Below are 27,757 nucleotides of genomic sequence, written 5' to 3' on the forward strand. Positions count from 1 at the left end.
AGGAGAAGAGTAACCGCGAGAGGGGAAGGTGGAAAGAGTTTTTTTTTTAAAAAAAAAGGGATTGGAGATTCCATGTTTGATTTTGGTTGTTTAGTTCTTTACTTGCATGCCATGTTTTCTGTTGGCTTTCATGACTTATTTTGTTACTCTTTTTTTAGTGCGTAATGACAAATTGACAGTATTACATTAACTCCAATATTGACTCGGCAAATTTGAAAGAAAGAGCGCCTATTGGGGCAAGCTGTATTTATTGCTAAAAATGCTCTATGTGTGAATGCGATGGATGAATAAAGATGTTAACAGCTTTTGCTCCAGTGTTTCCATGAATTTACAGGGTGGACCTGGGAATCATGATCTCATGGAGACAGACAAAAAAAAATGAAAAAAACCTCATTTTATGCAAAGAAAAAAAGATTTTTTTTTTTAAAAAAACATGAGGCCGGGTAAGCTCTACTTCTAGCCAGCTAGTTGCTAACACAGGTTAGATTGATGTGGAAGAAGTAAAATGGCTAAACTAAAATTTTCACCCAGAATTATTCACAAACTATTATAGTGCAGCGTATACAGAAATTTTTCTATTTCTAATGATTGACGATCCTAAAAATACTAGCCTTGTACTGAAAAAGGGTGATTACTGAGGCTCCATTGAAGTGCAATAATCCATTATATCCTAAGAAATGTGTTTTAGTCTCAATAATTTTTAATCAAAATTGTTTCGTACATACAAATCCCATTGATTGCCATGATGCAGCAAATACACCACATTTTTTTATGGGTTGGTGTTCATCTACGTAGATACACACGCATCCGTATTAATTTTTTGTATTAGTAGTATTTTGATCGTCAATAAATAGAAACATTGAACAATATATATCCGAGATGATGAATCTCCGACCTCCATTACCTAATTCATGAGATTATCCATCTTTAACCTCGTAGGACGGTATTTGTGCATGACAATAGATAGATACACGAAAATGTATGTTCATCTAATCTAAAGTAAACTTTTTTCCTGATTTTTTGCTGTCGGGAAATATTATGGTTAATGCGTAAAGTATATGTTTCAGGTAGGCTGTGCCAGATGAATGTGGTGGTGCCAATTAAAACTTCTAAATTGAAAAATATACAGCAATTAAATGTGGTTAATTAACAAATGAAGAAATTCCTTCATGATTTTTCCCTTAATTTCGTATTAAATGCAATCGCTTTGTATTGATGGCATGGAGATTCGTTATCATCCAGCATATGATAAGGATCCTTGCGCAAACAAACACGGATCCATACGCGCTTTTTGCCATTTCTCTTCCGCAGAAAGAAGAATTGTTTCCCAAATAAGGAGGAGAAAAAAAAAAAAAGAAACTATATGCATCACGCTCTCTGGGACAAATAAATAAAATAAAGAAATCGGTATATAATTTATAAAAGGGTCTGGGTGTCTGATGGACACATGTTAAGATATATTTCAAGTGTCATATTTTTTAAAATATGAGATTAATTAGTAAAAGTAAGTAATTATAAGGAAAGATAGGTAAGATTAAATAGAGAAAGTATATAAATGCAAGAGATTGTATTAATTATTAGCATGTAAGTAAATTTGAGGTATATATATTAATGAGTGCCCAAAAATCCTTTATAGAAAAGGACATATGCAATATTGAAGAACATGAAAAAAATGTTCCCCAACAGTGTTAATTAGGTAATGCAATAAATTCTCAAAATTCTGAAATTGAAAAGAAATAACGAGTACACAAAGGCTAAATGGATGTAGTAGTTGTTCCTATTGTAAGAGGGGTTTGAGTGCGTGTATATGTATATATATGAAAAGAAGATCTTTGAATCAATTGCAAGAAGCTTGACTATTGCTCAATAGTATGTATAGTAAGGATCCCAACACATAGCTTTCATAGTTTTTTTTTTTTAATAAAAAGTACATTTCATTAATAGATTGTTGAAAATTGTCCAACATAATTTTATTTACATCACTGTTCTAATGGCAAGTTAAATATGCACTAAAAATTATAGATCTATAATTTAACAAATATAATAGATTTGAAAACTTATGAAAATGCAAGAATTTTTAAAAATTACTTTATAATAAATAAATCATTGCAGAGCTCCCTTCTATGTGTATGTTGCAATCACTTGATCAGCTAATAAATGGTTTTAACCTCCAATAATGATGATGAGATCTATTGAAATAGATCCAAGGTCCAAAAAGATCTAAAATAAATTTAGATATTACAATAAAATAAGAAAAAAAAAACACAAAAATCTCCATAGGGATTCCTAGAAGAACAAATCTCGCTAGAAATCTTAGGAGAAATAGAAAACTCTCATTAAAAAAAACATAGGAAAGACTTTATTAAAAAAATAAAATGAAATGAAATGAAATTTATGGGAGGGAAACCCTTGAGGAAAGGCTTTTCAAAAGATGAGAAAAAATAGAGAGAAGAGAGGTAGATAGAAGAGGACTGCTCAAGGAAGAGGTACGTAGCTGAGAGCTGCAACAGTTGATCTTCCATGGCAGTTGCGATACCTGTTGAGAGAATTCAATCACAATTATTAATTTTTGGCAGGACGACGTATTAAGGTGCAGTAGGAATTAAAACTACGGTATGTGTTAAATGTGATGACTATGGAAAATTTAAAGCTCCATAACTTTATGATATATGTATGTAGTTCTGTAATTACTGTTCTCTTGCCAAGAAACATATATTGCAGGACATTCATGTCGTGCAGTCTCCAGTCCTATAAACATATTCTACCATCCACGCATCAACAATACTGACTAGGCTGTATATGAATTTATGATACTCTTGTGTTCTTTATCTTTATTAAGCCAAGCATACTCTTAAAACTCAAAAACAAAGGTATTTTTTTATATAGCAACTCCTTAATTAATTCTTCGTAAATTGTAGTTAGTCCTACAATTTGCACCAATCTATCAAATGAAAACTGGAATTTCTCGCAATTTATCATCAGTTAGGCACCCTTATAATGCTACATTTAGTGATAGGAAGAGAAATTGTTAAATAAAATGATTTAATTATGGTAATTAAAACCTTTCAATTATATTGAAGAGTTTTTCGGTGCTATTATATATTGACTTTCTTCCTTCGCAGACCCAAAAAAGTGAAAAATTTTCATAAAACGTCACTGCATATACGAGCTCCAAATAAGCATTAAAGTTAAGAAGCTTAGAAGCCAATTTTGACGTTGTAGTTATTATTACCGCTCGGTCTTCTCATGGGATATGGCTGGAGACCCTGCATAGACCCTCTTGTCAGCTTAACTATCTTTTTCTTTGTCTCCTGAGTCCTAATCATGGGAAATTTGCAAACTGGACCAATTTTTTAATTTAAGTTAATTTTATAAGTTTCCTTGATTATTAATACGCTTCCGTAGTAATTCCTGAGGCTAAATTCTGTTCGGATCGAACAACAGATTTTTTTTAGAACATCATATTATGGGAAATTATATTAGCAATTCTCAAAAAAAAAAAAAAAAAATTCAGGCACTCCTTCCCTTCTTTTGCATTAGATAAAGTTTAAGGAGTGTTTAATTGGTCAACTGTACTACTGTAGTGCCGATGGAACCCACAAGTGCAAAGCCTTTTTATTGCAGCAATAAGACTTCTGAGTTTATTGCAGAACTGAGAAGTTCAAGTACTTGATTTGGCCTACACAAATTAAAGGAAATTTTATTTTATTTTTAAAAAAAAAGAAAAAATCAAAGGAAATTTCTGAGTTTATTACTTTTTCTGGCTGAATTTTCATATAGTCAAAATATTACAGCTAAAACATATAGGACCAATTTAAGTGAAACTGGTCCACAACTTGAGGGACTAATTTTTTTTAATCTCACGAAATGAAGTAGTGATATCAAAATAGTAAATAGTGAATTGAAGCACGAAAATTGAATATAGTTATGATTAGCCCAAAAGCTGCATTCTAATGCTTTATGAATAAACTTTTACCTTATTCCCAGCGTATTAAGCGGCAGGGAGTTAAAACGAATTTAAGAGGTACTACTTAAAATACTAAAATGAGGAAGCGAAAAAAAGGTATGCAGTTGTTTCGCACTGATATAAAATTTTCATCAATTACATATGGATTGTAATCCCCCCCCCCCCCCCCCAGAAAAACTTAATTTAGTTCCTAATTATTATTTGCAAGAAAACGGTGGATGTCAAAATAGAAAAGTTTTGAACTACAATAGCTACTTACGTGCTACCGTCAACCGGAACAACGATAGACTAGCCAAGTCAATCAAAAGGATTATAATACTCTCTATTTTTTCTTTTAGGTCCAATAGAGTTGGCTAATAAGTACAACTAAATGCTTTAAAGGTATAATAATATCTTTTGTTGGTATCTTCTAACGTTTTCTTTCTAGAGTTGGCTGTATTTTTATCCTCGCCTATGATTTTTTTGTGGTCTACATTTGACGAATCTTGGTACGTTATGAGTGAATGAACAAAATAATTTTTACTACTTTCTTGCCTGCTTTGACGCTCTTCTAATCTCTTTTTCTTCCCATGATGTTTAGCAGTTAGCATCATGTTTTTTTAATCCTTTTGGCGTTATGGGTTATTTTCAAGTGACATATTAGATTTGCCTCCATTTAGATTTAGGCTTGTACATTCAAATCACTTGTAATTCGACTACCCACATTTGGATTGACAATTATTTGGAAAAGTTGCTACGACAAAAATATAACAATTTTTATGTTTGAAGAATGTTAGATAAAAGATAATTTTAAAAATTGTTTAAAAATATATGTATGATATAACAGGAAAAATTCTAAATTGCTAACACACCCCCATGCTATAATAAACTTTTAAAAAAAAATTCGCGATTTAAATTGTATGCTAAGGTAAATCTTGACTAGCTTACGTACAGCTCAAGTTTGTATTAATTTGTGAACCAAAACTAGCCTTAGCCAAGGGCCTGTATACTTTGGGGACAATTTTCCCTCAAGTTTTAAAAAATTATTTAATAGACTTCAAACTTTGCCATATTTTTAGTTTTGCCTCGTATCTGCCCCTCTTCCACCCCACCCCCTTCCCCAATAATTTTGTAAAACCTTCTTCCCTAGCTACATTATCCCCTTGAATTTTAAAAAGTCCATTTCTCTATCTACATATCCCTTTTGATTTTATAAAGTTCTTTCTCCATATTAAAAAAATATATATCTTGTTTATTCTAAATTGCACATAGAAATTATTGCTTTTTGATAAAAAATATTCAACCTTTTTGAACTTAAACAGTATGATCAGAATAAGCCATAAACAAATAGTGAAAGAATAGGTAATAAATATACTATCACCCGTATTGTGGATGTGTCTTTAAACTTTAGTACGAATATCTATAAACTGACAACCGTCCCTTGCCCTTAAGGTTTTGACTTCTGACTTCACCACTAGCATCGTGGATAGGTCTTTTAACTCAACTACAAAGCATCTATAAATTGGCAGCCATCCCCTGCCCGCACGGTCTAACTTCACCACTAGCGTCAGCAATTGACCATATCATCAGCTTCAGTCAGTGAGGCCCGGACTGGAGCAATGATTCAAGTTCTTGCCGAAAGAGTTACCGAACTAAAAAGATGGAGTTTTTAAGGCCTAGTTTTCCTGGCATGAATGGGAAATAATTAACTTTAAGCTTTGCATGTCTTTACGATTAAGTTGATGTATAAGTTGACGGTGAAGGATTTGCCGTCATTGTCAATCATATTCTTTGGAATCTTAGGGGCGTATTAAAAGGTTAACAGATCATGCACTACTAATTAATTGCGGCAGAACTTTTCAAATTAAAGCAGAATAATTAAGGTTCAGGGTTCACAAATTAAGTGCACCGGTGTCAAATAATTGCACAATCAATAGGGTCCATAATGCTAAGCATTGCAGTTCGCAGCCTCCACCTCGCCCCGGAAAGGAGATGATCGGACTGACCACAGAAATGTGTGGAAGATAACTTGCCATGTATATATATACATACATCCACAGCTTCCCCTTCCCCTTAACTCATCTCTCTTTGCCTCTCTCTCTCTCTTGCAGACAGAGAAAGGCATTGACAACTTGCAAACAAAATTCATATTATCTTGTAAACTTTCTTCTTCTTCTTTTTTTTTTTCCTCCTCTGGCCTACACCCTACTAATCCAAAATTGTCACTGTTTTCTTGCTTGCTTTAACGTGTGTACTTAAGTTAAATGATGTGGGTGTCAAATTTTCCATATTGTCAATCGATGGTTGCTTGCACCTTGAAAATTATCGGCTTAATCCATCTTCTTGGTGAAGCTCGATTGTACGTCTTAAAACCAGTGAAATCACTAGCAAAGACAGCATATAGCAGTCACACTCTGATGGCAAAACTAAGCAAACATATCTTGACTTCTTAACAATCGTGCTTCCCACCGGAGATAAATTTCATTCATGTATGATTTGATGTCAATGTAATCCTTTACATTATGTGGTAGTACACATAGAATAACAAGCCCAATGTATTGAAGATAAAAAGATGGTTAGAATTAAACATGTTGATATTATGAACTTGTACATTTAGATAATATTTTAAAACAATTTCCAAAAAGGAAAAAAATGGCTCATCCGACCTCAAAAGTCATCACTGAATAGTGTTATCATCATTGAATGCCCTATCTTTTGTAGTGTAACAAATATAAGTCCAACTTTCCCGTAGTCCCACATCGATTTAAGGGGGTTTGGGGATTGGGTAGATAAGTCCCTAAGTTGGCCTCATGAGTTACCACCGTGGCTTTTGAGGTTAACTTGGGAGTTAGGTTTAACTACTTATTTCTAAATTTCTGAAAAAAAAGCAAATATAAGTCCATAAGGAAATTCTTATATGGTTTCTCTGTCTGATTACTCATCCCAGTCTCTCTTTCTTTCTCTCTCTTCTTTTTTCTTTCTTTTTTTTTTTGGGCTAGCATGTTGTTCTCATAATATGAGAAAATAACTGTTAAAGAGTGTTCCAACTATTAAGCTCAAGCCTAAGGAGTAAATGGAAACCAAAGTTGGTTTATTTGAACTTCATACAGGATGATGCGTGCTGTGTACTTAATTTAGCTAAACCGTTACAATGTCGTGTCCCTTGCGGATTATATATATTTGCGATCGGCTATTATTACTGATTGATCACATTGCGAAACAGATGGAAAGTTTCCTCATCCCTCAGTAAATGTGCATAAGATATCTCTCAGTTTTGAAAGAACAAGGGACACAAAGAATTGAGGATGGTTGGTGACTGGTTGATGTCAAAGTGTTGATCATGGTGGGATCGTACTATTTCCTTTCTAAGGAGCTTGACAATAAGTTTAGTCAATATAAGAGGAATTGCAATTGAAGTTTTCTAAATTACGTATAAACTTGACCAACGAAGCCCAAGAAAAACAAAAAGAAGACAATTGTTGTGAATTATTATAACAACTGTAAAATGGTTTTTTTTTAAAAAAAAAAAAATTAGTTTGGGAAAGTCATTTTCAAGAAAATATGACCATCTCGGATAACCATGTTGGAAGTTTCAAATATATGTATATCTTTGGTCCGACATTCCTTTTTTTTTACAAATTTTTTTTCACTTCTAAGTATGTTTATCCAGCTTTGAAATTAGTACCAATTTCATAGTATATGAGCGTGTGTTTTTTTCTTTAGCCGGTACCTGCATGTGTAGATCTAGTACATTTTTTTTTTTTGGGTCAATTTAAGATAGCTGATTTTGTACTAAAAAAGTTTTACAAGAAATTTTCCGCATGAAAAGAAGGTGAGTTCTTGTTCTATTTAGAATTATTTATCAACTGAGATGTACACTTGAACAGCAAACTTAATTGCAGGCTTTTGGCTCATGGCACTTGTCAAAGTCAAATGGGATCTTCAGTTGTCGATGAAAGTTGTCATGGTTCCAATTTGTGGGAGTTCTGAGAAATGCTGTGAGGAACAGATGGCCAAATTTATAAGAAGACTTCTTAATTACTTTCCGAAAATGGAATGATGATCGATTCTTGTAATAGGACTGGTTTAAGTTTGCAGGGATCCATATTTTTGTTATATTCGACCGATTGGTCTTTAATGTTCTTCATTATACTGGACAAAGTGTCATTTTCAATCGTTGGACGCGGGAAAACATTGTTAGGCTTTTTTTTTTTTTTTTTTTTTTATGTTTTGCACTTCCATCTCTTGCTTTTAACAGGATGATTATTGTCATATTGATTGCTTATTGCACAACAATTATCATGGTTTTTTAAAATTCAGCATGGGGTTTTCAATAGTTATTAAAAGAAAAAAAAAGATTGCATAGAAATACTTATCTACTTATACCAACAAAATGTTGAATTTATTTCAACCAAACACGCTTACGTAATATAATATTTTTCACTAATAAATATAGCATACTCTGTATTAAAAAAATACTCTTTATTATTTGTCATAGAATTAACTCTTGTCATTATTTCTCTGAGGTGTAATACCTGTATTGTCAGCGTAACAAAGGAAAAGAGGAGGATTTAAAAGTAAAGTAAACTAGACACTTCATGGTCACCTAGCTAGCTAACGTCTCTAATATTTGAACAAAAATTATGTCAAGAAGTGCCAGGTTGAAGTTTGTAATTAGGGGAGGGTTGGTTTGGAAGGTAAGGAAAGAGGAATCATTAGTGTGTGAGGTCTTGAATTAAAAAAAAAGGTTATTATTATTTTACTCCCTTAATGTTTGGTGACACTATCAATTTTTCCCTTAACATTACTTTTTAATCACTTTACTTCTAAGACCAACCGTCAAATTTAACAAAATTTTTTAATTTAAGTAAAAAGATATGTTTAACTCTTAAAATTATTATTACTTTACCTCCATATCCTATTATCAATTTACTCATAGAGTTATTTTTTAGGCAATTTATCCCACCATTAAATCAACTTAACAAGTTAAAAAACTAGAAAAAAGTACCCTCCTCTTTATATAATAAAAACGATATAAAATTTAGAGTCTCTCTTCTCTTTTTTAATATCGGGAAAAAAAGTTAGAGCATTAATCTCTTTCTTTTTGACAATCTTATTAGTATTAAGAAAAATAGAAAGGTAGAGAAGGAGGGAGAGGGAGAGAGAGAGAGAGAGCTCAATTCTTTTTTTTAAAAAATAAAAACAAACTAGAATTCAATTTTATAAAATTAATTTACTTTTCTTTTTATCACCCAATTCTAATCGTAATGCTGACGACATTAAAATGATACGATAATATTATATTCTTCTTTATTTTCTTTTTTTTTTTTTGTAAAATAGAATTATCTGTCTCCTTCTCTCCTATTTATTTTTCTTTTCCTAGTATTAATAAGTGTAAAAAAAGAAATTTGAAAAAACCTTTTCATTTTTATTGGAACTCTTAGAGTAAAAAAAAGGAAAAATAACCATTCCAACTTTTCTATTTTTAAATATATATATATATAAAAGTGTCAATACATTTAAAAATTTTTGAAGATATTGGTTAGGTTAGCAATGGGGTAAAATGACTAAAAAATAATGTTAGGAAGTAAAGTGATTGGATCACTATAATTTAAAAGAATAAAGTAATAATAACAATGTAGTAATGCTATAAAATAAAAGGATATTTTTTGTCCAAAAGTTGTTAAAATGCTTAGTTGAATTACCTATGGGAGTGAAGTGATTAAAAGATAATGTTAAAGAGTAAATTTATAGTAATAATACAGTTTAACGAGGTAAAGTAATAATAATCCTTAAAAAAAAGTTTGTAGAACTACTTCCAATGTTTGTATTTTTTTTTTTTTTTGGGACAAAAACTTCCAATGTCTGGATCAGGCTTTCTGCTATGAGCCTACAATTCCGTTTCCTGGACCTTGGGCCCTTGAATTGAAGATTTTGCGATTGAACGGTTTTCTGTAGGGTAAAGTGGGGCAACAATATGGTGATGCGAAGAATTGCCCAATTTTAACTTTCCTGTGAAGTTCGTAAACGAACTTTTTAAGCCACAATACCCACGTTTTCATTGATCATTGGAGAAGTGCCTCGCCCAATAAAGCCTGTAATCCACTACAGACACTTAAATTTTTTGTTTTTGCTCTTACAATGGTTAAATAATTAAGACTAGTGCTAAAGCTGTACGCGATGCGTCTGCAATTCAAAAAATCTTTTTTACAAGTTAATTTTATATAAAATTTTAATTACTAAAACAAATGGTAATATTTGAACCTTTTTTTCTCATCAAATAATGGTTACTTTACGGTTAAAAATAGTTATAGGTAATTATTTTACTCTAAACTTCCACCTTTCCCTTTATGTATAGTATAGATATTGTACATAACCAAGGATTTGTTATATGAATAATTAAATTTTTCTTCTAATTAATGGCCAACTTCCCTCTAATTAATTCTTCATGCTTGAAGTCTTCAGTCTTCTTTTGGATTGAGAGATTTAACGACAGATTTGAAATCTTCTCAAATCCCTCTAATTGTTTATAGATTTTTTAGGAGGTGTTTGACTTTGTAAATCACAAATAATATTAGTGTTTAAAAACTATTCCATCATCTACTGCTAATTTGCCCAAGAAGGTGCTCATGTGGAGCACTTTTAAAGAATGACAACACAAAATAGCAATTAACTACGAGACTAATCAACCCAGAAAAAAAATTACTGTTTGAATTTCTTCAGTATTAACCTGCTTATACAATCATTTCAAGTCTTATTGTCAAATTTGACATCCCAAAAGCTAAGCTAAATGATTTATTGAATAAGGGGAGAAAATGAGAGCTACAGTAATTTAGAGTTTATACTTAGCCTCTGAATGACAGACAGAAGATGCATTCTGAGCCTGCACATTTACAGAGATGTCACAAGTGGTAAAAGTGGTTGTCTTGATTTTCAAGATTTTGAGCACCGTTGCTTTACCATGCAAGGAAGTTGTTGAACTGAAGTTTAAGCTGCCAGAAGTAAGATCCACCAAGAAATAAGGATTTGAGGAGAAATTATCCACTACAACCACAACAGTTGTGCCAACGTCATGCTTTGCTCTAGCGGGAATTGTGTCTTGTTGAATTGGTGCTTGAGCCGCAGGAATGCCTCTATAGGTCACAAAAACTGTGCTGTTGTCATACTTAAAGCTTCCATAGTTGGGATTATCAACTATAACCACTATGCCTAGGGTAATATTGAGGTGGAACACAGGTATTACTACCCATTTGATAGAATCCAGGGTGACAGATTGAGTTGTGATTTTTGGTTTTCTGGGCTTGAGGACTGTAAGAAATAAGACCAAGCCAACCACTATTACAGTGATCAGAAGAACTGTAGTGATACCACAGCATATTTTTAGACCTCTTGGAGGCTTGCCTGTGCCACACATTTTTGATGAGTTATGACTGCTTGGACGCTGATGATTAGGAGATTCAGAAATTTATTCAGCAGTTTATGATGACAAGATCGTTGGTTTCCTGGATTGATTGTTTCATTAATGTTAGACCATTTGGTAATGTGTCTGCTGCTGATTACAGAAAAGGTTGACAATGGTGATAGTTTCAAAGGTGATTTTAATTAAAATAACTTTTTGGAATTTGAGTATCTTCTTTGTGTCTTGGCTGATTGTCATGGAGATTAAAGCATAGAATGGACCACTTGACAGGTTAATGACAAATTGTCAAAGTAAAACAATTCTTGTTTCTATCAAGAAGAACTTTTCATCTTGTCAGCTAGCATTTAGGAGGATTGACTGAACACGGCTATATGTATCCTCCTCCACGGATTGAACAATGAAATCTAAAGATGTTATATCTGGGTTTTCCTTTTTGCTTGTTTCCCAGTTTTTGGAGAAATTAACGACCGCAACCCACATCAGTACAAGCAAGTGATCTGTATACAACAATTTTAATTGTGTCTTATTCTAAGTTTTACCATGAGTATAATCAAGTGAACTATATAAGACATTTTGTGTGGTATCTTATTCTAACATCAGAAAAGCTCAAGTATCATGAAAGGAAAACTTGTTAGTGTATCTGTAATGCCTACAAGAGATCTTAGAAAATCAACATATGACAACTCACGACACTTCGGCAATGCATGTAACATTAACTCCTTTTTTTTCCCTTTAGGTTTCAACTTCCAAGGGAATGAGGATTTGTAGACATGCATTTCTTTTACTGTAAGACAAGGGGCATGATTTCACAGCAGCAAACTTGCGTCCCAAAACAAAGTAGGATATTATATGGCCTACCTTACCTTGTGCACTAATCTTGAACTGAGTGAAATCTCTCACGTGTTCTGGTGATTTTGGCCTGGATTAGAGCAACTAAACTAATGAAGCAGAGCTGAGTTTCTAAGGGTCAAAAATGTACCCATTTTGCCAAACTGTGCAATGAATTTCTAGTTGTGATGTGAGGCGCCTCATCAGGTAGTGTTTGAACTTGAGTGAACTTCATTCACTTTGTCAACAATATGCACATCAGCGTTAGACAGATTATTAAAACTAAATCTGCAGGATATTGTCTTCCATCTGCCGTTGGGAGATTTGTTGGTAGTGTACACTCTTCTCCATTGAAGAGCAATCTTGAAGGGAACCCATCGCCTTTTACAATGTCAATGCCTCGTAAGTGCTTTTTAGTGAATGAGATGACAGACTGTTGCTTCCCTGGTATTTTTGGATCTGTTTCAGGATGTGTTCCATTTGTCTCTCCCATCAAATAGTCCAATCCTGGTTTTCCTGTCATGAAAATGGTGTTGTTGACTTCTTCAAGCAGTGTTCCATTAAAGGAGTAGGCATTTTGAAAACCAGGGCCTGCTTTCTTCAGTTCAACTGCAACAAACCAGTCCTTGAAGCTGACTTCTTTCCAATTAAATAACGTGATACGGGCAGTCCAGCCAGTCCTATAGTTGGTCGCGATGTGCCAGTTTACACTAACCCCGCAGTTGTCACCACAAGGCAATGGAGTTGGGATATGTTGCTTCTTGAGTCTTGCCCAATGTACAGCCTTCTCGGTTCTGTTTAAAAACGGAATAAGAAGGGCTTCTGGAGGAAGAAGCAATGCCGGTACATTTTTGCTGCACTTTTCCGAGCTACCACATCCACAAGCACATGTATTGCACGGTATGATGGAGTCATAGTAGTATGCAGAATACGAAGCACAGCATTGAGACTCTCGATTCTTAGGCTTGGTGATATTGCAGACAATTTGCCAGCTGGCAACTGCTGTGCTGACGGCCTGAAGTCCGCTAGGATCAGGAAATTCTGTATCATCTACTCTTAATGGCTGTCCACATTTATAGTGCGGATTAAGCTCCCCTAAAATCCTCCACTTTTGAGGAGGATACAGAGCTGTTCTGTTCAAATCTGGTGAAATCTTATAGACCTGCATCTGAAATACTGATATTGCATCGGATGCATTCATGATGGTAGGCAGCAGACTACCATTTCTGCAGCAGTGTGGCAAGTTCCCAATTTCTTGATCAGTTTTTCTATCCTGAGGCAGATCACCGATGATCGGACTCTTTTCACAACTCATGACTTTAGAAAAATCTAAGTCATTGTAGTACTGTGCTGCAGCACCATAAATGCAGTCCGTCGCATCTTTTTTGCGAGTATATGCTCCTCTCATTGTGTATATGAACTCTCCTCTCATCCACTCCCATGTCAAGTTCCAGTTGTCAAGACGTCCCAATGGATTATTGTTCTCAATAGTCACCTGAGCAAGGTAATTAGTCTGGTAAGCTTGGATAACATCGTAAGAGATCGAGAGATCACCTTTCTGTCGTGGAAAATATTTTGTCGTCAAATTTTTGGCCTCCAATTTTGGATCTATTGCACAGCACATGTGCATTGCTCTTGCTGTTACGGAAAACATACACAAAAGAAAATTTGAGAATATGGGGAAGATGTAAAATATAAAGTTAACTAAGTACTAACCGCGTCGAATTGGTGCAGGGCATCTGAATCCATGATTAACGAGCTTTATTGTCTTAGGCATAGGATATCCTGGAGGCCTGATCCCAAATTGAGTACCAGATAGCTCAATTTGCGCCTGAATTTTGGTAAGATCACCGGCAGTGTTGATAGATGTTTCCAAATCTGTTTGTGGGTAGCCAGCCAGGTAAGTTCCATTACCAACAGGAGCTGGAAATTCATCTCCACCTACTAGAACTGCATTACTCGCAGAGACTAAAATCTCTTGGTTTTGGAACCCAATGAACATTTTCCAATTCTTGAGCACATTCATTCCTGCATTCAAGATTGCGGCAGTAGACTTGAACGCCCATGGCTGTGCAGTGGCGTTCTTTAAATGGGGATACTCTTTTGTCCTCGAGACAAATGTGTAGGACAGAAAAATCCCATTACAATTCTCTGCTTCCGGGGGAGGCACAGCAGATGGATTATCTTGACTGGCAAAATCTTGTGCTTTACTAACATAAATTGTGAAAGCACAAAACAAAACCGAAAAAAGTATTGGCATATTAGAGATCATTTCATCAGTGCTTTACTAGAAACTTATACTGGATGATGAGCAGCATGGTAAGTTAGTAATAGTGCTCTAGAGCAAGAATTCTCATGTTACAGAAAACTGTAACAATTCATGGTAAAGGTGAAGAGAGTTTTTGACAGGAGGATTGGGAAAAACCGAAAAAAATGAAAGCAAAAAAAGGTCCTGGTGAGATGTGGGATCAAGGTGCTGAATTCAGAGAAAAGACCAAATCAGGTGAAACTTCCTCCTATTTGTCAGCGACACATATGGCGCCTTGGTGGGGGAAAACTACCAACAGTATTTCAAGTCTTGTGTTTCTGTTACTTCCAAAGTGGCAACAATACCCTTTGCAAAAGTATGGATATTTTTTCACCATTTGTGGTTCTATTTCTTCCCCTCGAGTTTAAGTTTGCTTTCACCAGCATTACCATGGACTCCTTGGAGAGCTAGCAGATTGGAAATTGACATCTGGGGACAATCTTGAATGATTTTCTTTGCTCAATTCGGATTGAGTGAGACAAAATTGTGCAAATACAAAAATGAAGAATACAAGAATGAAGCACATGAATTCGTGCAGAATTTTTTTTTTTTATTCGATCACATTCTTGCCCTATTAACTTCTTCACCAGCATTAAAAAAAATGCTATAAAGGATCTGAGTTTCGTACAAGGGGCACTTGGCCATCTAGGTTATTCAGTTATAGTTTCATTTTTATCCACTTCAAGAATTATAATTGGTTGGGTTGTTACTTGAATTAATTGATAAAAGATTGGCTGAACTTTCACCATAGCTAATTTACAAGGAACTGGCAAACCCCTGTAATAAAATCAGCATCTGGTTCCACATTTTCAGCCTGATGAGCACATACCAACCCGTGAGCATTGGATGTAGATCAAGATCTCAAGAAAGATGTTCCTCAATGCAAAGATGATTCTGATTCACTTGTATAAACATTCAAATTTTTCCAATACGAGGCCATTTTCAAGAGTACTAGCAGAAAAGACACCAAAAAAAAGGAATAAATGCATAGTCAATTCCCAGCAGATTAGCAGGAACAGATATGAATGGTGTTAAGCTTAAGTCAGCACACAAGCATCCTGACTTTACGTTAAATCACATTAGGACCAAGTTTTCGAGAGCACACTAAAAGAGTCCAACTGTTTACAAGGCCCCTCTTCATGGTGTTCTTATAAAGAGGCAAGAAATACAAAAGGTAAAAAGGAAAGAAGAAATTGATTTTCCCAAATTAGTCTCCCAATTCAATATTAGGTATACCTCTCTGTCTCACAAGGCATTGCATTGCTCAAGTCCCCTCCCATGTCTTTTTGCTCCGTATTTACCATGATCACAAATGCAATGCACCTTTCTACACTAGAGTAACATTAGCTTGTATTAGCCTTTTTGGGCCCCCTCTTTCTGGCTCTTGTGCTGACCAAAAAATTCCCGACTTGGAAAGAGGAACTTGAAGAATATAAGCACATCCAAATTTTCGTTATCCCTTTTAGCATCCCTGGAAAATTAGGCTACTTCTATATTTGCTGGTTTAGCATTGCCTTCCACAAACTTAGTCTTTGATTTAGCTGCCCGAGAACCCCTTGATGAGGAAGAAGAATTGGACCTGGGAGACGAAGTTGACTTAGATTTCTTTCTCTTCTGCTTTGCCTTGGGTATATTGGGAAGATCTGTAGATGGTATGTCCTTGTACATTTCAGATGTCGATCGATGCCCCATGGATTCTCCAAAATCTGTTAAAAAGTTTGTCAAGAAGTGCTGGGAGATACAAATAAGAAGGTGCAAAAAGAGAGAGATGAGCCAACCAAATCAAGAACATCATAGAACCACATTCTAGTCATACTTCAATTATCCAAGATGGTAAGAAACATACTTTGATAAATAAAATCTACTGTCTACGCTTCACTCTCACTACAACCCTGCAGAAACCAATTTTCACTCTCAGCTTAGATATGAAGATAGAAGCTTGAAGTAGTCAGCTTTTAACAGGATTCTTTTTGCCAAAATAGTCAGCCTAAACACAAACTGTTGGAGTAACGCCGCATGCAACACTAAAATTTAATATGGTCTTCGAACAGGATTATCGGAACACGAAGGTCTGAATACGTCTCCCACAAATGAAGACGGATTAGCTCGAATTTCTGAACCGTAATTGGAACCAAGATTGAAATGATTTGCAATTTTCTGTGACCTCTACTTATGGACATTGTTGTTTACTTTCTTTACCACTGTAATTCAACTTGACTTGAGGAATTGTGATATCATATTGAGTCAAACCTTACAGTCAAAATACAGGGAAAAATTGAGGATTAGGATCAACCAATGCACCAGCACCACTGTCCTTTTCTAGGCCCAATGGCTGACAGATTTTGCTGTTCTAAAACTTCTCTCGTGACAGATGTGCCAAACTTTCCTCTTTTCAGGCAAAGAATCTTTTCCCATCGTCCAGGTAATCTCCTACTAGGCAACAGTACACAGGACAAACCAATCAATTTTCAATCACTTCTTCAACACGTTGACACATCATTAATTTCTTTACCCTTGTCTCATCAAGTGCTATTTGCAGATTTGCTACATGACAAATGAATTAGTTATTCCGAAATCTCAATTGTTTTCCAGCATACTAAGATACCAAATCTCGCACACCTAACTCCGAGTAACCACTATCTGTCTGAATGCAAGTGGAAACCATCTAGGAAATACAAGAAACGTAATTCAGAAACGTAATGCTCAAATTTTCAGAGCCAAACCTTGTGATGACCACGGAGAAAGAGCAGCACCAGAATTTCCAATCGAAGTTGCTGTAAAATCAGGCCCCGTCTTGAATTCATTCATCTGAATTTCAGACAGAAAACCACAAAAAAAAAAAAAAAATTCAAAAGACAAAAATTAGATTTCATGAGAATCCAAGACATGTAGCAGACAGTCATAGCATTTAATATCATGATCAATGGGGTGGTTAAGGAAACACACAAAGGTGTGGACTAATGCATACCCAACTTGGTGCGCTACCAGAAGGGCCGTCCCATCCGATGTGTGCCACATGCTTAACATCTGTCGGATATCCAATCTCCATCTCACGTTCCTTTACAACTACAAGAAAAACCCACTTTCACCTCGAAGCTCAAAATGAATAAGACAACCACAGACCCAAATTTTTTTTAAATATGTATATATAATTGATCCTAGAAATGATAAGATGGAGAAGGATGAATGAATGCCCTTACCAAACATTTGAGATATGTATTTATTGAATCCCTTACAGATCCCCTTCATTTTGGTTCCCATAAAGAAAGCTGTACAGGTCGAATTTAGCAGTCCTCTGGTAGGATCTAAGACACGAAAGAGGTGGAAGAACCACAACAATGTGTAGAACTTGTTCCTTTGCCTGTTTCAAAAGCAAACACATTAGAGAATATCCAACTGCAACATTATCACCCCTTTTTCAATGTTTTAAAGCTCTTGAGTATCAAAGAAGGTGCACATGAGATTTGCCTCAATGTTGGGATAGGAATCTTTCCATTGCTTTGAGATAAATATGCATGTGGGATGTGGCCCTTCAATTACAATTCTTCGTGACAGATAAAATAAACAGGAAAAAGAATGAGGAAATTAATACTATAGCAAAAAGGGACATGCAAGAAATGCAATACCTTTTTAGAAAAGGTTTGATACGGTAAGGGGAGAAAGGAGGCTCAAAAGAGAAGCTGATTCTCTTCCCCTTCTTCCTTCTACAGTCCCCATCTCCCTTCAACACAAAATGTACATATATGCATGCAATTATAGCAATTAGCATGCATGCAAGACTACCAAATGGGATGAGAATTAAGATATAGCAATTGAAGTTCTTCAAGGTAATGTAGTAAATCAATGTACAGAGTATCAAGAGCCAAACTTGCAAATGTGGGAAATTCTTGTGTAAAGGTGCAAGTGTAAGGCGTTTGGCTAGAGATTGTCGGTTCTTGGAAAATGTGGTGTTGCGAGGATAAGGTGGTTAGTTTGCTTCAATGGCAGATTGTTTTGGTAGATTTGAAGATGTCTTAACAGAGAGAGAAAGAGAAGGAAGAGAGAGAAGAGAGAAGAGGGGAGATATGAAGAAGAAGAAGAGGGAGAAAGACAAATTGAGGGAAGAGAGAATGAGAACAAGAGGTGGACAACCACGAAAAGTTCTCAAAAGAAGGTGTGATTTGAGGGAGCACTCTTTTAAGGGCATGGACGTAAGTTAGGCTGGCATTCAACCAACAGAGTACCAATGTTTTTATGCCTAAGAAAAGCAAACTACATCGTCATTGAATTATGAAATTTCATAACGATTGAATGATGCTTTGTTCAACGAAAAAAGAATAAACCTTCAGTCAAACACAAAGACATAAATCTTCAACTCCAAGTAATTTACTGTGTATCAAATGTGAAAAGATATTACTAGTACTGAATTTGCAGATTCTAGAAAGTAGGAGTAATTCATGCTTAGTCATAAGCATTTTTTTGGATGCGGGGCTCAGTTCACATGATTTACAAGTTTTGATGTTCACGAGACAAGCTCTTCATACACAGCGCAAGTTTTAGATAATCGATGAAATCTTGATTTAGTAGTTAAAATTGAGGCCTCAGAACTTAAAGATTCTAATATCAAATCCCGTTTCCTTCCTTCCACTCCTTAAATTCACTTCTATCATGCTTAAAAAAAATAAAAATGAAACGTAATTTTTAGATAGCAAAGAAAAAATGGTCTTTGTAGTATTCCATGTAAATGCGAAGATATAGGGACATTTGGATTTTTGGTTTTGGTTGGTGAGGATAGATGGCGTAGTGTAAATGGTGCCTTGCTGGTTGGTGTAAATCTCGGGGTCATTAGGCTAAGGTCCTTTTCTTTCCTGCCTGTCTCAGTTAGGAGTTAGGACCAATGGATCTCTTAAAAAACGGGCATCATGTCAGATCATTGAGGGATAGAAATTAGGACGGAAAAACAAGCATTTAAAGATTTTTAAAGCCTTTATCATGACTCATACATGATGAATCAACATAGTCATCAATTCTATGTTATTTCCCTTTGTTGCCAAGATTTTTTTTTTTTACAAAAGGGTTTTAATGCCAGAGGACCGCTACATTCTTCTTTTTTTATTTTCCCCTTTCTAGGGAAAATAAGCATTCGAGGATTTTCTTTTTTTTTTTTTTGTTCATTCATTTCTCTTGTTTTTTCTTGGTGAGTAATCACAAAAAATGATGTTTACAAATTTTTCGCTCAAACAAAGACTGTAGAAATGATTTGTCATGGGATTTGATTAATAATAAGAAATAGTTTCAGTGGATGATGACAATTGAGTTTCGAATTATAGTCATGGCATTTTTTACACAGTCACTTAATTTCAAACTTAACTACAAGGGACGGGGAATATAAATAAAATGTCATGAGTTCAAACTCTCGCACTCATATTATTAAAAAAAAACTTAAATACAGGACATTATGAAAAGTTAGTGACTTATTACAATTTGGGATTTGTAAGAATTAGTCTTTTTTTTTTTTATGGGCGTGGAACTTTTTATTTAATTACTGATGCCATAATTCTGGTTCTAAATTATTCTTGAGTAGAGGGTTTGAGCTTCATTCATGTACTGGCTGATAATTAATTTCAGTGTTCATGTACCTGAAGCTAGGTAGCTAATTAATAATCAGGATATTTTAGTTTCATTCCCTATAAGTCTTATAATTATGAAGTGTTTCATTATTTGAAAAAATTAAATAAAAAGTCAAAGACCCAATATGCAACTAGAAAAAGGATATTCTTTTTTTTTTTCCTGCAATCCTAGCTGTCCTGAATTTGCCGAGTCATAATCCACATGGATAAATGTTCTTCTTCTTGTTGCTTTATAGTAAATCTTTTTGCTACAGAGATTTGTTTGTCTAGCAATGCCATTACTTTGTCTACTAAATCTTTTTTTTTTTTTTTTGATCAAGTGTCTAGTAAATCTTTTTTGTTGTTCCTTTACAATCATTCTCAGAATACTATTATTGTTATTATAATTCCACTGTGTCAAGCAAGTTGCAACTCATGTAGATTCCTTTGGATATCCCACCTAAAACTTTTGGTATAAAATACTGAGATTTTTTGTTCATTGTTGGAAACACGTTTGATGATGAGGCTGGAAGCAGAAATTTCCTATTGCCTCGTACGGAACTGTGTTGGTCACTTTCAGACAGCTGCTGGTAACAACGATAAAAGGGCATCTACAAATATTCCTTCAAATACGGATACCATATGATTAACAAGGCTTCTTCGGTTGCATTTGATAAAACTAATGTATAAAAATCTGAAATCTGAGATGTGAATCCAGTAAATTATTGAATTGTTAAGTATTAAATCTAATACATTTAAGTGCATATCACATTCAATGATAAATGAATAGTTTATCACTTAATTTTGGGAGTAAGTTTTGCCTAGAAAATTCAGTACCACTTAGTTAATTCGGATGTTCAATTTTTGGTTATCAAACGGTTTGAATATGTTAAGATCTGAATCCATTAATTTTAAATGATGAATTGGATTATCAAACAGTGTTTTCCATGATAAAATATCATACAAACGATATTTCAATTCTAGCAAATTAGGAAAAAATGCAGTTTTAGTTCTCAATATTTAATAGCTATTTGATTTTAGTTCCTAAAGTTTTTTTAAAATATAAATTTGGTTTCTAATATTTAGTACCTAATTTTTAAGTTTTGACAAGAATAAATTTGGTTCCCAATATATTCAATTTAAAGCAAATTTAGGATATTTAAAGAATTTTTTCAATTATCGATAGAATTTAGTCACGTTCAATCATGTGTCTGTTAAATTGATTTTAGAATTGGAAGAGTAAAATAGCAACTAAACTTTAAATAACAAGATTAAGAACTAATAATTTGACGTGCTAACGTATTAGTGATTAAAATGGAAAAAATGCTAAATTACAAAATTAAAACCAATTGGAGCACCTAATTTGTTGATTTAAAACTCATTTTCATTCTATCTACATTGTCACTAGACAAAAAATCCTAACACCCAGTTTTTCCATTTTTTTAACAATTTTTTTTAAAATTAGTTATTCACATGCTATCACTTAAATTATTCTAATTATTCAAAATTAACTGCTATTTTGTTTTCTTTAAATGCAATTTAATGAACACGTTATTACACTTGACTGATTTCATCAATAATCAAGAAAATTTATAATTGTTCTGATTCTGCTTTAAATTGGAAACATGGAGAACTATAGTTGTTTTTGTCGAAACTTTAAGGACTAAATATAGTTGTGCCAATGAACATGCGTATATGTCAATACCATCACATCTGCTATCCAACTAGTTTAAGTTCAAAGTCGATGCTACATTTGATAAAATCATGTAAGAAATTTCAGATCTAACATATAAATTTAAAAAAACTCTTAGACCTAATAAAGAAACTAAATGATAATTCCCACGAGAATATTCTAAGATAAAAGAAACCGGTCACTAGGAAAATTGTAGGAAAGGGGAAAACTCACACTAAGTGGCTAGTTGCTAAATATTGAGGATCAAAATTGCATTTCTCCCGCAAACAAAACATAAACTATATGTTTCCGTCCTCACAAATCGGAGTGGAGAAGATTTGATGGGACAACTACCGCCAGTCCTTCAAGTTCTGCAGTAATGCTTGACTAATTAATACGTCATTTACAATTAGAACAGTACAGCCAACTTGCAATACTTACATTTATAAATTCAAAAGTCAAATATATATATATATTTTTTAGCAACAACTAATTTTTCTTATAGCGCGTTTATTAAATTAATTTGACGAGTACTAGAAATAGCTATTCTTATTCAATAGCTGTGCCTGCAACAAATAAACCGGGATCCTAATAGTTGACAGAATGGCGAATGACGGCTAGGATTGTGTTATATTCCAAAGTACAGAATGTCGCTGCAATTTTTTGTAGGAATCCGAGTTTGAATTTCCATTATATAGCTAGACAAGCTTTTCCTTCCAAAAAGAAAAAGAGGGGAAAAAAAAGGCAATGTGATCCATTTCTTGTTGCTCCTCTTTTTTTTTTTTTTGTGAATTAAGTGAAATGTGCAAAGCTTAAAGGTTCAGTTTAACCACCACCTTTGGAAGGCAAAGTTCAACAAATTAAAGTTACTTTTGTTGTCTTCAAGGCGCACATGGATTTACTTTAGAACAAAAGACAAATGTGTCGACCATTGTCTCATCTTTTATGTGATTGCTAAAAGATTACTAATAAAACTAGCAGGACCCCTCCGGCCCCTTGGAAAGAAAAGTAATGAAGGAAAAGTTGTAACAGCATATTATAAGCTTTCTACCAAACAAATTCGTTTCAGAAATCACACCAATCGAATTTGTGAAGAAATTTTTGGTTGATTTGAATAGCTCCATATCTAACGGGAATTATTATTGTTGGATCCCATCAACCGTTTACTTTTGTTGGACTTGAATTTTATCCCACAAACCTTCTTATTTTAAAGTGAATTCTTAAACAAAATTGAAATAGATGAAACTAACTTTAAAGTGAATTCTTAAACAAAATTGAAATAGATGAAACTAACGCGTGTGTTCAAATTTAGAAATGGAAAAATTATTTTGAAATTAAATTGATCGATGGAATATAACCCAAATCCAAATAACTAATAAAACCTAACGGATTTGTGGAATAAAATCCAAGCCTAACAAATAAAATTGTTGGTGAGATAAAATCCAAACCCAACGAATGAAACTGTTGGTGGGATAAAACCAAACCCAACAATTATTGTTTTATTTATGCATCATAGCTGAATAATACAGTGCAAACCAAGCAAGGAAAAGGGTTAGGTTGGATGATAAAGCGGGAGAAATTATAAGTAACAATGTCTAGGTTCAAAACCTCTCACCCACTCAAAAAAAAAAAAAAAAAACCAGTGCAAACCAAGCATTTCTCAGTACAACTTCAACAAAACAGTGGAATTGATTGAAGAGGGCAATTAGTGTAATCAGAGCCCCTCCGTGTAGGCCACTCCGGTATTCTTCAACCATTGGCCACCTTGAATGAGCTGGGCCACCGTGAATTTGCTTGCCTCAGCTGCACTGGTGATCACATGATAACCAGGCCACTTGACCCTGCCGCTAGTCCCAGCGCCTGGGCCTCTATTTTGGTATTCGCCATAGTACAAAGTCTTCAAAGCAAAGTCACCACTCCAAACTGACCAGCCCTCTGGAACAATATGGTTGTCAATATTTGATTGCATTACAACAGTCCTCGAGTACTCTTTCCATGGACGGCCCAAGTAAGTTTTTATTGATCCCTTTACGGGCGCAAGATCCGAGCTTGGGATTATATCACAATTCTGGATTGAAGTCCCGGTGTTCGAATTCGGGTCAACCCGACCTTGGGCCGTTACCATATTTTGTTGATTACTCATGGGCTTTCGAGCGGCAAGTTTGGAGTTTTGGAAGACCACTGCAGCATCGCCGAAGATGAAGTCCACCGTTCCTGTGATGTAGCAATCTCTGAAGAATTGGCGGAGGCTGTGGGTGTAGAGTGTATCTTGGAATGCATCTATCTTGCAGCGATTTATGACCGACTTGTCAGCTCCAACGCGAAGTGCAACGGCCTGGTGTTTCTGTGGCCCAGCAGTGTTTTGGAACCCTAGATCTTGAGCTATGAATCCATCGGCAACGGCAGCTGCAAATGGTATTCAAAACAAGAAAAGTTATGAGAATCTTGGACCAGGTTCTTCTAAAATACTGTATGTCCAGTATCTCGGTATGTGCCTTCGACAATGCACAGGCCCATTGAAAGAGCCCAGTATCATGGTGTCAGGCCGTTTAAGTGGGCTTCTGGTGAATCAATCTGTAAGGCCACCTTTTTCTTTACGAGTATATTTTATATGCATTACCACCGTATATACTATTACGATTAGATGAATGATGCATAAGTAAATTTTAGATTTCAAATTTAAATGCACTATATGCACTATCGTAAAAAAAGTTTTCTCACCCTCATTGATTTGCTGAGTCATTTTATATTAAAAAAAAAGGCTAGGCAAGATGTGCAATAGAAAGCAAGTCACCTTAAACTTTGAGTTTAAATAGGTAATTTTCATAAATCTATTTGATAATCCTCAATTTTCATTGGACCTTAATGTCATTTGGATCAATTTTAGGAGGTAATATTGGAGGGACTTCTTAGCTTTTTTATGTGTGTGTTTTCCATAACAATAGAATATAGATAGACTAAGAAAATTCAATGCAAAAAAGGGGTGGTAGAATGTAGATATGTTTACCAACAGTTGCAGAGTTAAAGGTGGTTGATCCATCCACAACGTTCAAGCTGCCTGTGATAATGGTTTTATCCATGCCATCACCAACCAGCATTAGATTCTTCTTGTTCTTCCCAATATCAACTTTTTCCTTGTAAGTCCCTGCTTTCACATGAATGACATATCGGCTTTGGGCATTATTTGGGGCTGCATTAACAGCTTCTTGGACGGTCTTGTAATTTCCACTACCATCCTTTGCCACCACAGAATTAGCCTTAATGTCCTTGGGCAAAGCTTCTAAAAGCCTTCTATCCTTACTGGTGACCCACGAGGGCAGGTCTCCATTGAGCGGTTGTTCAATCATCTCTTCCTTTGGTGGTGCAATTGCAGCCACCATGGCCAGGGAAGTTCTTGCTTTCAAAATCAAGTCTTTCATCATGGGTTCCACTACAGAACGGGTCCGCCCATTGAGCCCATCCAGGCAAGTAACGTGGTTCGTGAGAACGCTACTAAGCCACGAATGAGCATCGGATTGGGATTGGGCCGTTTGGCTTCCCAGAGCAACCATGGAGTCCATCAATCTGTCCACAGACATGTCCATCAACTCCAAGCAATCTGCTAGAGCAGCTTGCTCCCTTTGATCATTGATCCGACGGTTGATATTGTCAGTCAACTTGATAGTTTCCTGTATCTGCGCTGATGATTTTGCTAAGATCATCTGAAGTAGGTCAACGTCACTGGATTGCCCAGATGAAGCTACCTCAGACACCGCTTGCAAGCAGGAAGATTGATCATGAGCATGGCTGCAGAGGTGTCCTCCTCTCAGGGAAGAAGTTGAAGTCTGGCTGCGACTGAGAATTGTAACAGAAACTATAGAAATTGCGCCTAAGATAGCTGCTAAGGATAAAACTACATAAAGAACTTTGAAACCAGATCTTTTCTTGGGAATGTCTAGCAAAGGTTGGTGAGTGTTTGCCATGACTAGCTACCAAGTGCGGTCAGTGTGTGTGATGAAACTCTCTTCTCCAACCAAGTCCTTAAATAGAAAACAAAAGAAGGGTTAAATGAATGTCTTGGCTCAAGGTATACATGTGACATATACGTTTAGCTGTTGATACATATACATATATATAATAGTAGTCTTCTGCAGTCCTTAGTCATCATCAGATATTCAGATGGTCTTAAAAGCCAAAGACATGATTTATATTTTAACAACGTCGTGATTCAGTGGTGGACTATAATTTAATCCAAGTGCCTAGCTGAGTGGTATGAGACTTATGCAAGTTGTGTGGTCAAATCAAATGCTATCTCCGTTCTCAAAATGGGCAAAAAGCAATCTGGTCGGCACACCTAAGAAGACTTGAGTGTGCATGTGCATGAACGTTGATTATCGGAATGAACCACAGGTTGATAGAATCATATGGCAATGCAATTGCATAACAGCTATATAGCTAGTTTTTATTTTTCTCTTCAAGGTTGATGCTAATTGATTTCAACGTTGATGAATAGTCTAATCTCCTGATTAAGCAAATGTGGAATTGAATATGGTTCTTCTGGCCGCTTATTCAACTTTGAATGCCGCCTGCGCAGCTGCGCGTCACCTTTGCATGTGTTGGGTAATGATTAAAAGGGATAATTTCACATACCTCCCACGAGGTTCTTCATATTTGCATCTAGATCTCTTCAAGCTTCAAAAATTACACTTAAGCCCCCCCCTATTTTCAATTTGTGAATATCCAAAATTGCCCTCGATCGGCTATGAAGAAAAGAGAAAATTGCTTCTTTATCATCATCTAACTTTCCTATCATAACATCCTTTAACCAACAATCTTGAACTCGAATTGCCACCCAAAAGTTTAACCATTGACAATAAAGCCACCACTTGCTCCACCCAACAACCTTGGTTCACTCTAGAAATACAGCTAAACCAATAGTATAACCACTCTAAACAAAAGGGAAAGACTTTTTTATTGGAGAAAACACAAGAAACAAGTGTGCAGCTAATGAAAATTATTTGTGTTTCTTGCATAATTCTTCATGGGATCCATGAGTTTCAAGTCTGGTTTCAATTATTCCAATTATGATTTGCCTATACTACTGTGTTTGATTGTTTTGTGTTTCTCTTATACTACAATTTTGTTGGTGTGGATAGAGATAGAAGGAAGTTAGTTTAGGGTTAAGGAATAGGAAAAGAAGGTGAATATATATATAGTAAAAGAACGGAGGTGGAGATCAATGGGGTTTCCATTGTTTTATTAATTTATTCCTTTTCCTTTCCTATTATTGTGCATTCTAAGTTGAGCATACTTTTGGGATATTATAGTAAATTTGTGCTACCGAAGGAGATGGGTGTTATTTTCTAAACTTGAGAAGAGCTCCTTGGAATTATATTAAACCTCAAGGAGGGAGTTATGTGAAATTATCCATGGTTAAAGTGTGGTTACATGCTCGTTTCAAGAGCCATTTTGCTAATTGTTTGGCTCTACATTATTGACCCGTAATAATGATCTAAGTGGACAAAGCATCAGTGTCATAGATTTAACAAAAGAATACAATAATCGCGATGCACAAGATATAATTGACAACTTACGTACCCTTTTCTACATGGGATGTTGTACCCTTTTGCACAATATTCCACAAATTTAAAAAAGACAACTTGTGTAAATAATTGAGACTCAAAAGACGGAAAACATGCGTGCTTCCCTGAACTTTGTGCACCTACTCTTTTCATTTCCAAGATTGCCAGTGCATGTAAAATTGGGATAATTGCATTTTGTACGCCTGAACAATGACTAATTAGCAAGTTGCACCATAAGCAGTAAAAAAAGGGGGGGGGGGGGGTCGAAGCATTGAATTGTAGCACACAAGTAACCTATACTATCGATTGTGCATTGCTCGAATTGTTTAACTACCAATAAGTTCCGATAGCTATTTTTTCATTAAATTACTTTGTTATCCATAAATGATTAAAAGAGTATTACCGTCTTCTCATTATGATAGTAAGAAGAATAT

At 35.0% G+C, this 27,757-nt stretch overlaps 4 protein-coding genes across 4 annotated transcripts; all 4 read right to left on the minus strand.

The window, feature by feature from the left end:
• Positions 1-10,778: 10,778 nt before the first annotated feature.
• LOC113723862 (uncharacterized) lies at positions 10,779-11,360 on the minus strand. The gene has a single exon (XM_072077361.1). It carries the CDS (start codon positions 11,358-11,360, stop codon positions 10,779-10,781), a length of 582 nt encoding a protein of 193 aa, XP_071933462.1.
• A 667-nt stretch (positions 11,361-12,027) lies between these two features.
• Positions 12,028-15,381, minus strand: LOC113730825 (COBRA-like protein 10). Its single transcript, XM_027255771.2, has 2 exons — positions 13,911-15,381; positions 12,028-13,832 (listed from the first exon to the last, which is right to left on the minus strand). The coding sequence occupies exons 1-2, from the start codon at positions 14,464-14,466 to the stop codon at positions 12,430-12,432; spliced, it is 1,959 nt and encodes a 652-aa protein (XP_027111572.1). The 5' UTR covers positions 14,467-15,381; the 3' UTR covers positions 12,028-12,429.
• A 147-nt stretch (positions 15,382-15,528) lies between these two features.
• Positions 15,529-18,745, minus strand: LOC113725838 (uncharacterized). The gene is made up of 5 exons (XM_072078836.1): positions 18,129-18,745; positions 17,703-17,863; positions 17,471-17,568; positions 17,226-17,310; positions 15,529-16,208 (listed from the first exon to the last, which is right to left on the minus strand). Exons 1-5 carry the CDS (start codon positions 18,269-18,271, stop codon positions 15,982-15,984), a joined length of 714 nt encoding a protein of 237 aa, XP_071934937.1. The 5' UTR covers positions 18,272-18,745; the 3' UTR covers positions 15,529-15,981.
• Positions 18,746-23,326: 4,581 nt separating this feature from the next.
• LOC113725839 (pectinesterase-like) lies at positions 23,327-25,807 on the minus strand. The gene is made up of 2 exons (XM_072078837.1): positions 24,770-25,807; positions 23,327-24,168 (listed from the first exon to the last, which is right to left on the minus strand). The coding sequence occupies exons 1-2, from the start codon at positions 25,722-25,724 to the stop codon at positions 23,477-23,479; spliced, it is 1,647 nt and encodes a 548-aa protein (XP_071934938.1). The 5' UTR covers positions 25,725-25,807; the 3' UTR covers positions 23,327-23,476.
• Between the last annotated feature and the right edge of the window lie 1,950 nt (positions 25,808-27,757).

This window comes from Coffea arabica, chromosome 2e, assembly GCF_036785885.1.
Source record: "Coffea arabica cultivar ET-39 chromosome 2e, Coffea Arabica ET-39 HiFi, whole genome shotgun sequence".
NCBI classification, from domain to species: Eukaryota; Viridiplantae; Streptophyta; class Magnoliopsida; order Gentianales; family Rubiaceae; genus Coffea; species Coffea arabica.

Bases quoted from the DNA above. Each gene is read 5' to 3' on its own strand.
- LOC113723862 (XM_072077361.1), bottom strand. From the start codon at position 11,360: ATGTGTGGCACAGGCAAGCCTCCAAGAGGTCTAAAAATATGCTGTGGT.
- LOC113730825 (XM_027255771.2), bottom strand. From the start codon at position 14,466: ATGATCTCTAATATGCCAATACTTTTTTCGGTTTTGTTTTGTGCTTTC. The intron at 13,833-13,910 runs GTTAGTACTTAG...TTTCCGTAACAG, and splicing joins CCCTGCACCAATTCGACGCG to CAAGAGCAATGCACATGTGC.
- LOC113725838 (XM_072078836.1), bottom strand. From the start codon at position 18,271: ATGCTAATTGCTATAATTGCATGCATATATGTACATTTTGTGTTGAAG. The intron at 17,864-18,128 runs GTATTGCATTTC...CTTTTGAAACAG, and splicing joins ATCAAACCTTTTCTAAAAAG to GCAAAGGAACAAGTTCTACA. The intron at 16,209-17,225 runs GTTTGGCTCTGA...ACTTTTTAACAG, and splicing joins TTCTCCGTGGTCATCACAAG to ATTTTGGAGAATCCATGGGG.
- LOC113725839 (XM_072078837.1), bottom strand. From the start codon at position 25,724: ATGGCAAACACTCACCAACCTTTGCTAGACATTCCCAAGAAAAGATCT. The intron at 24,169-24,769 runs GTAAACATATCT...TACCATTTGCAG, and splicing joins CTTTAACTCTGCAACTGTTG to CTGCCGTTGCCGATGGATTC.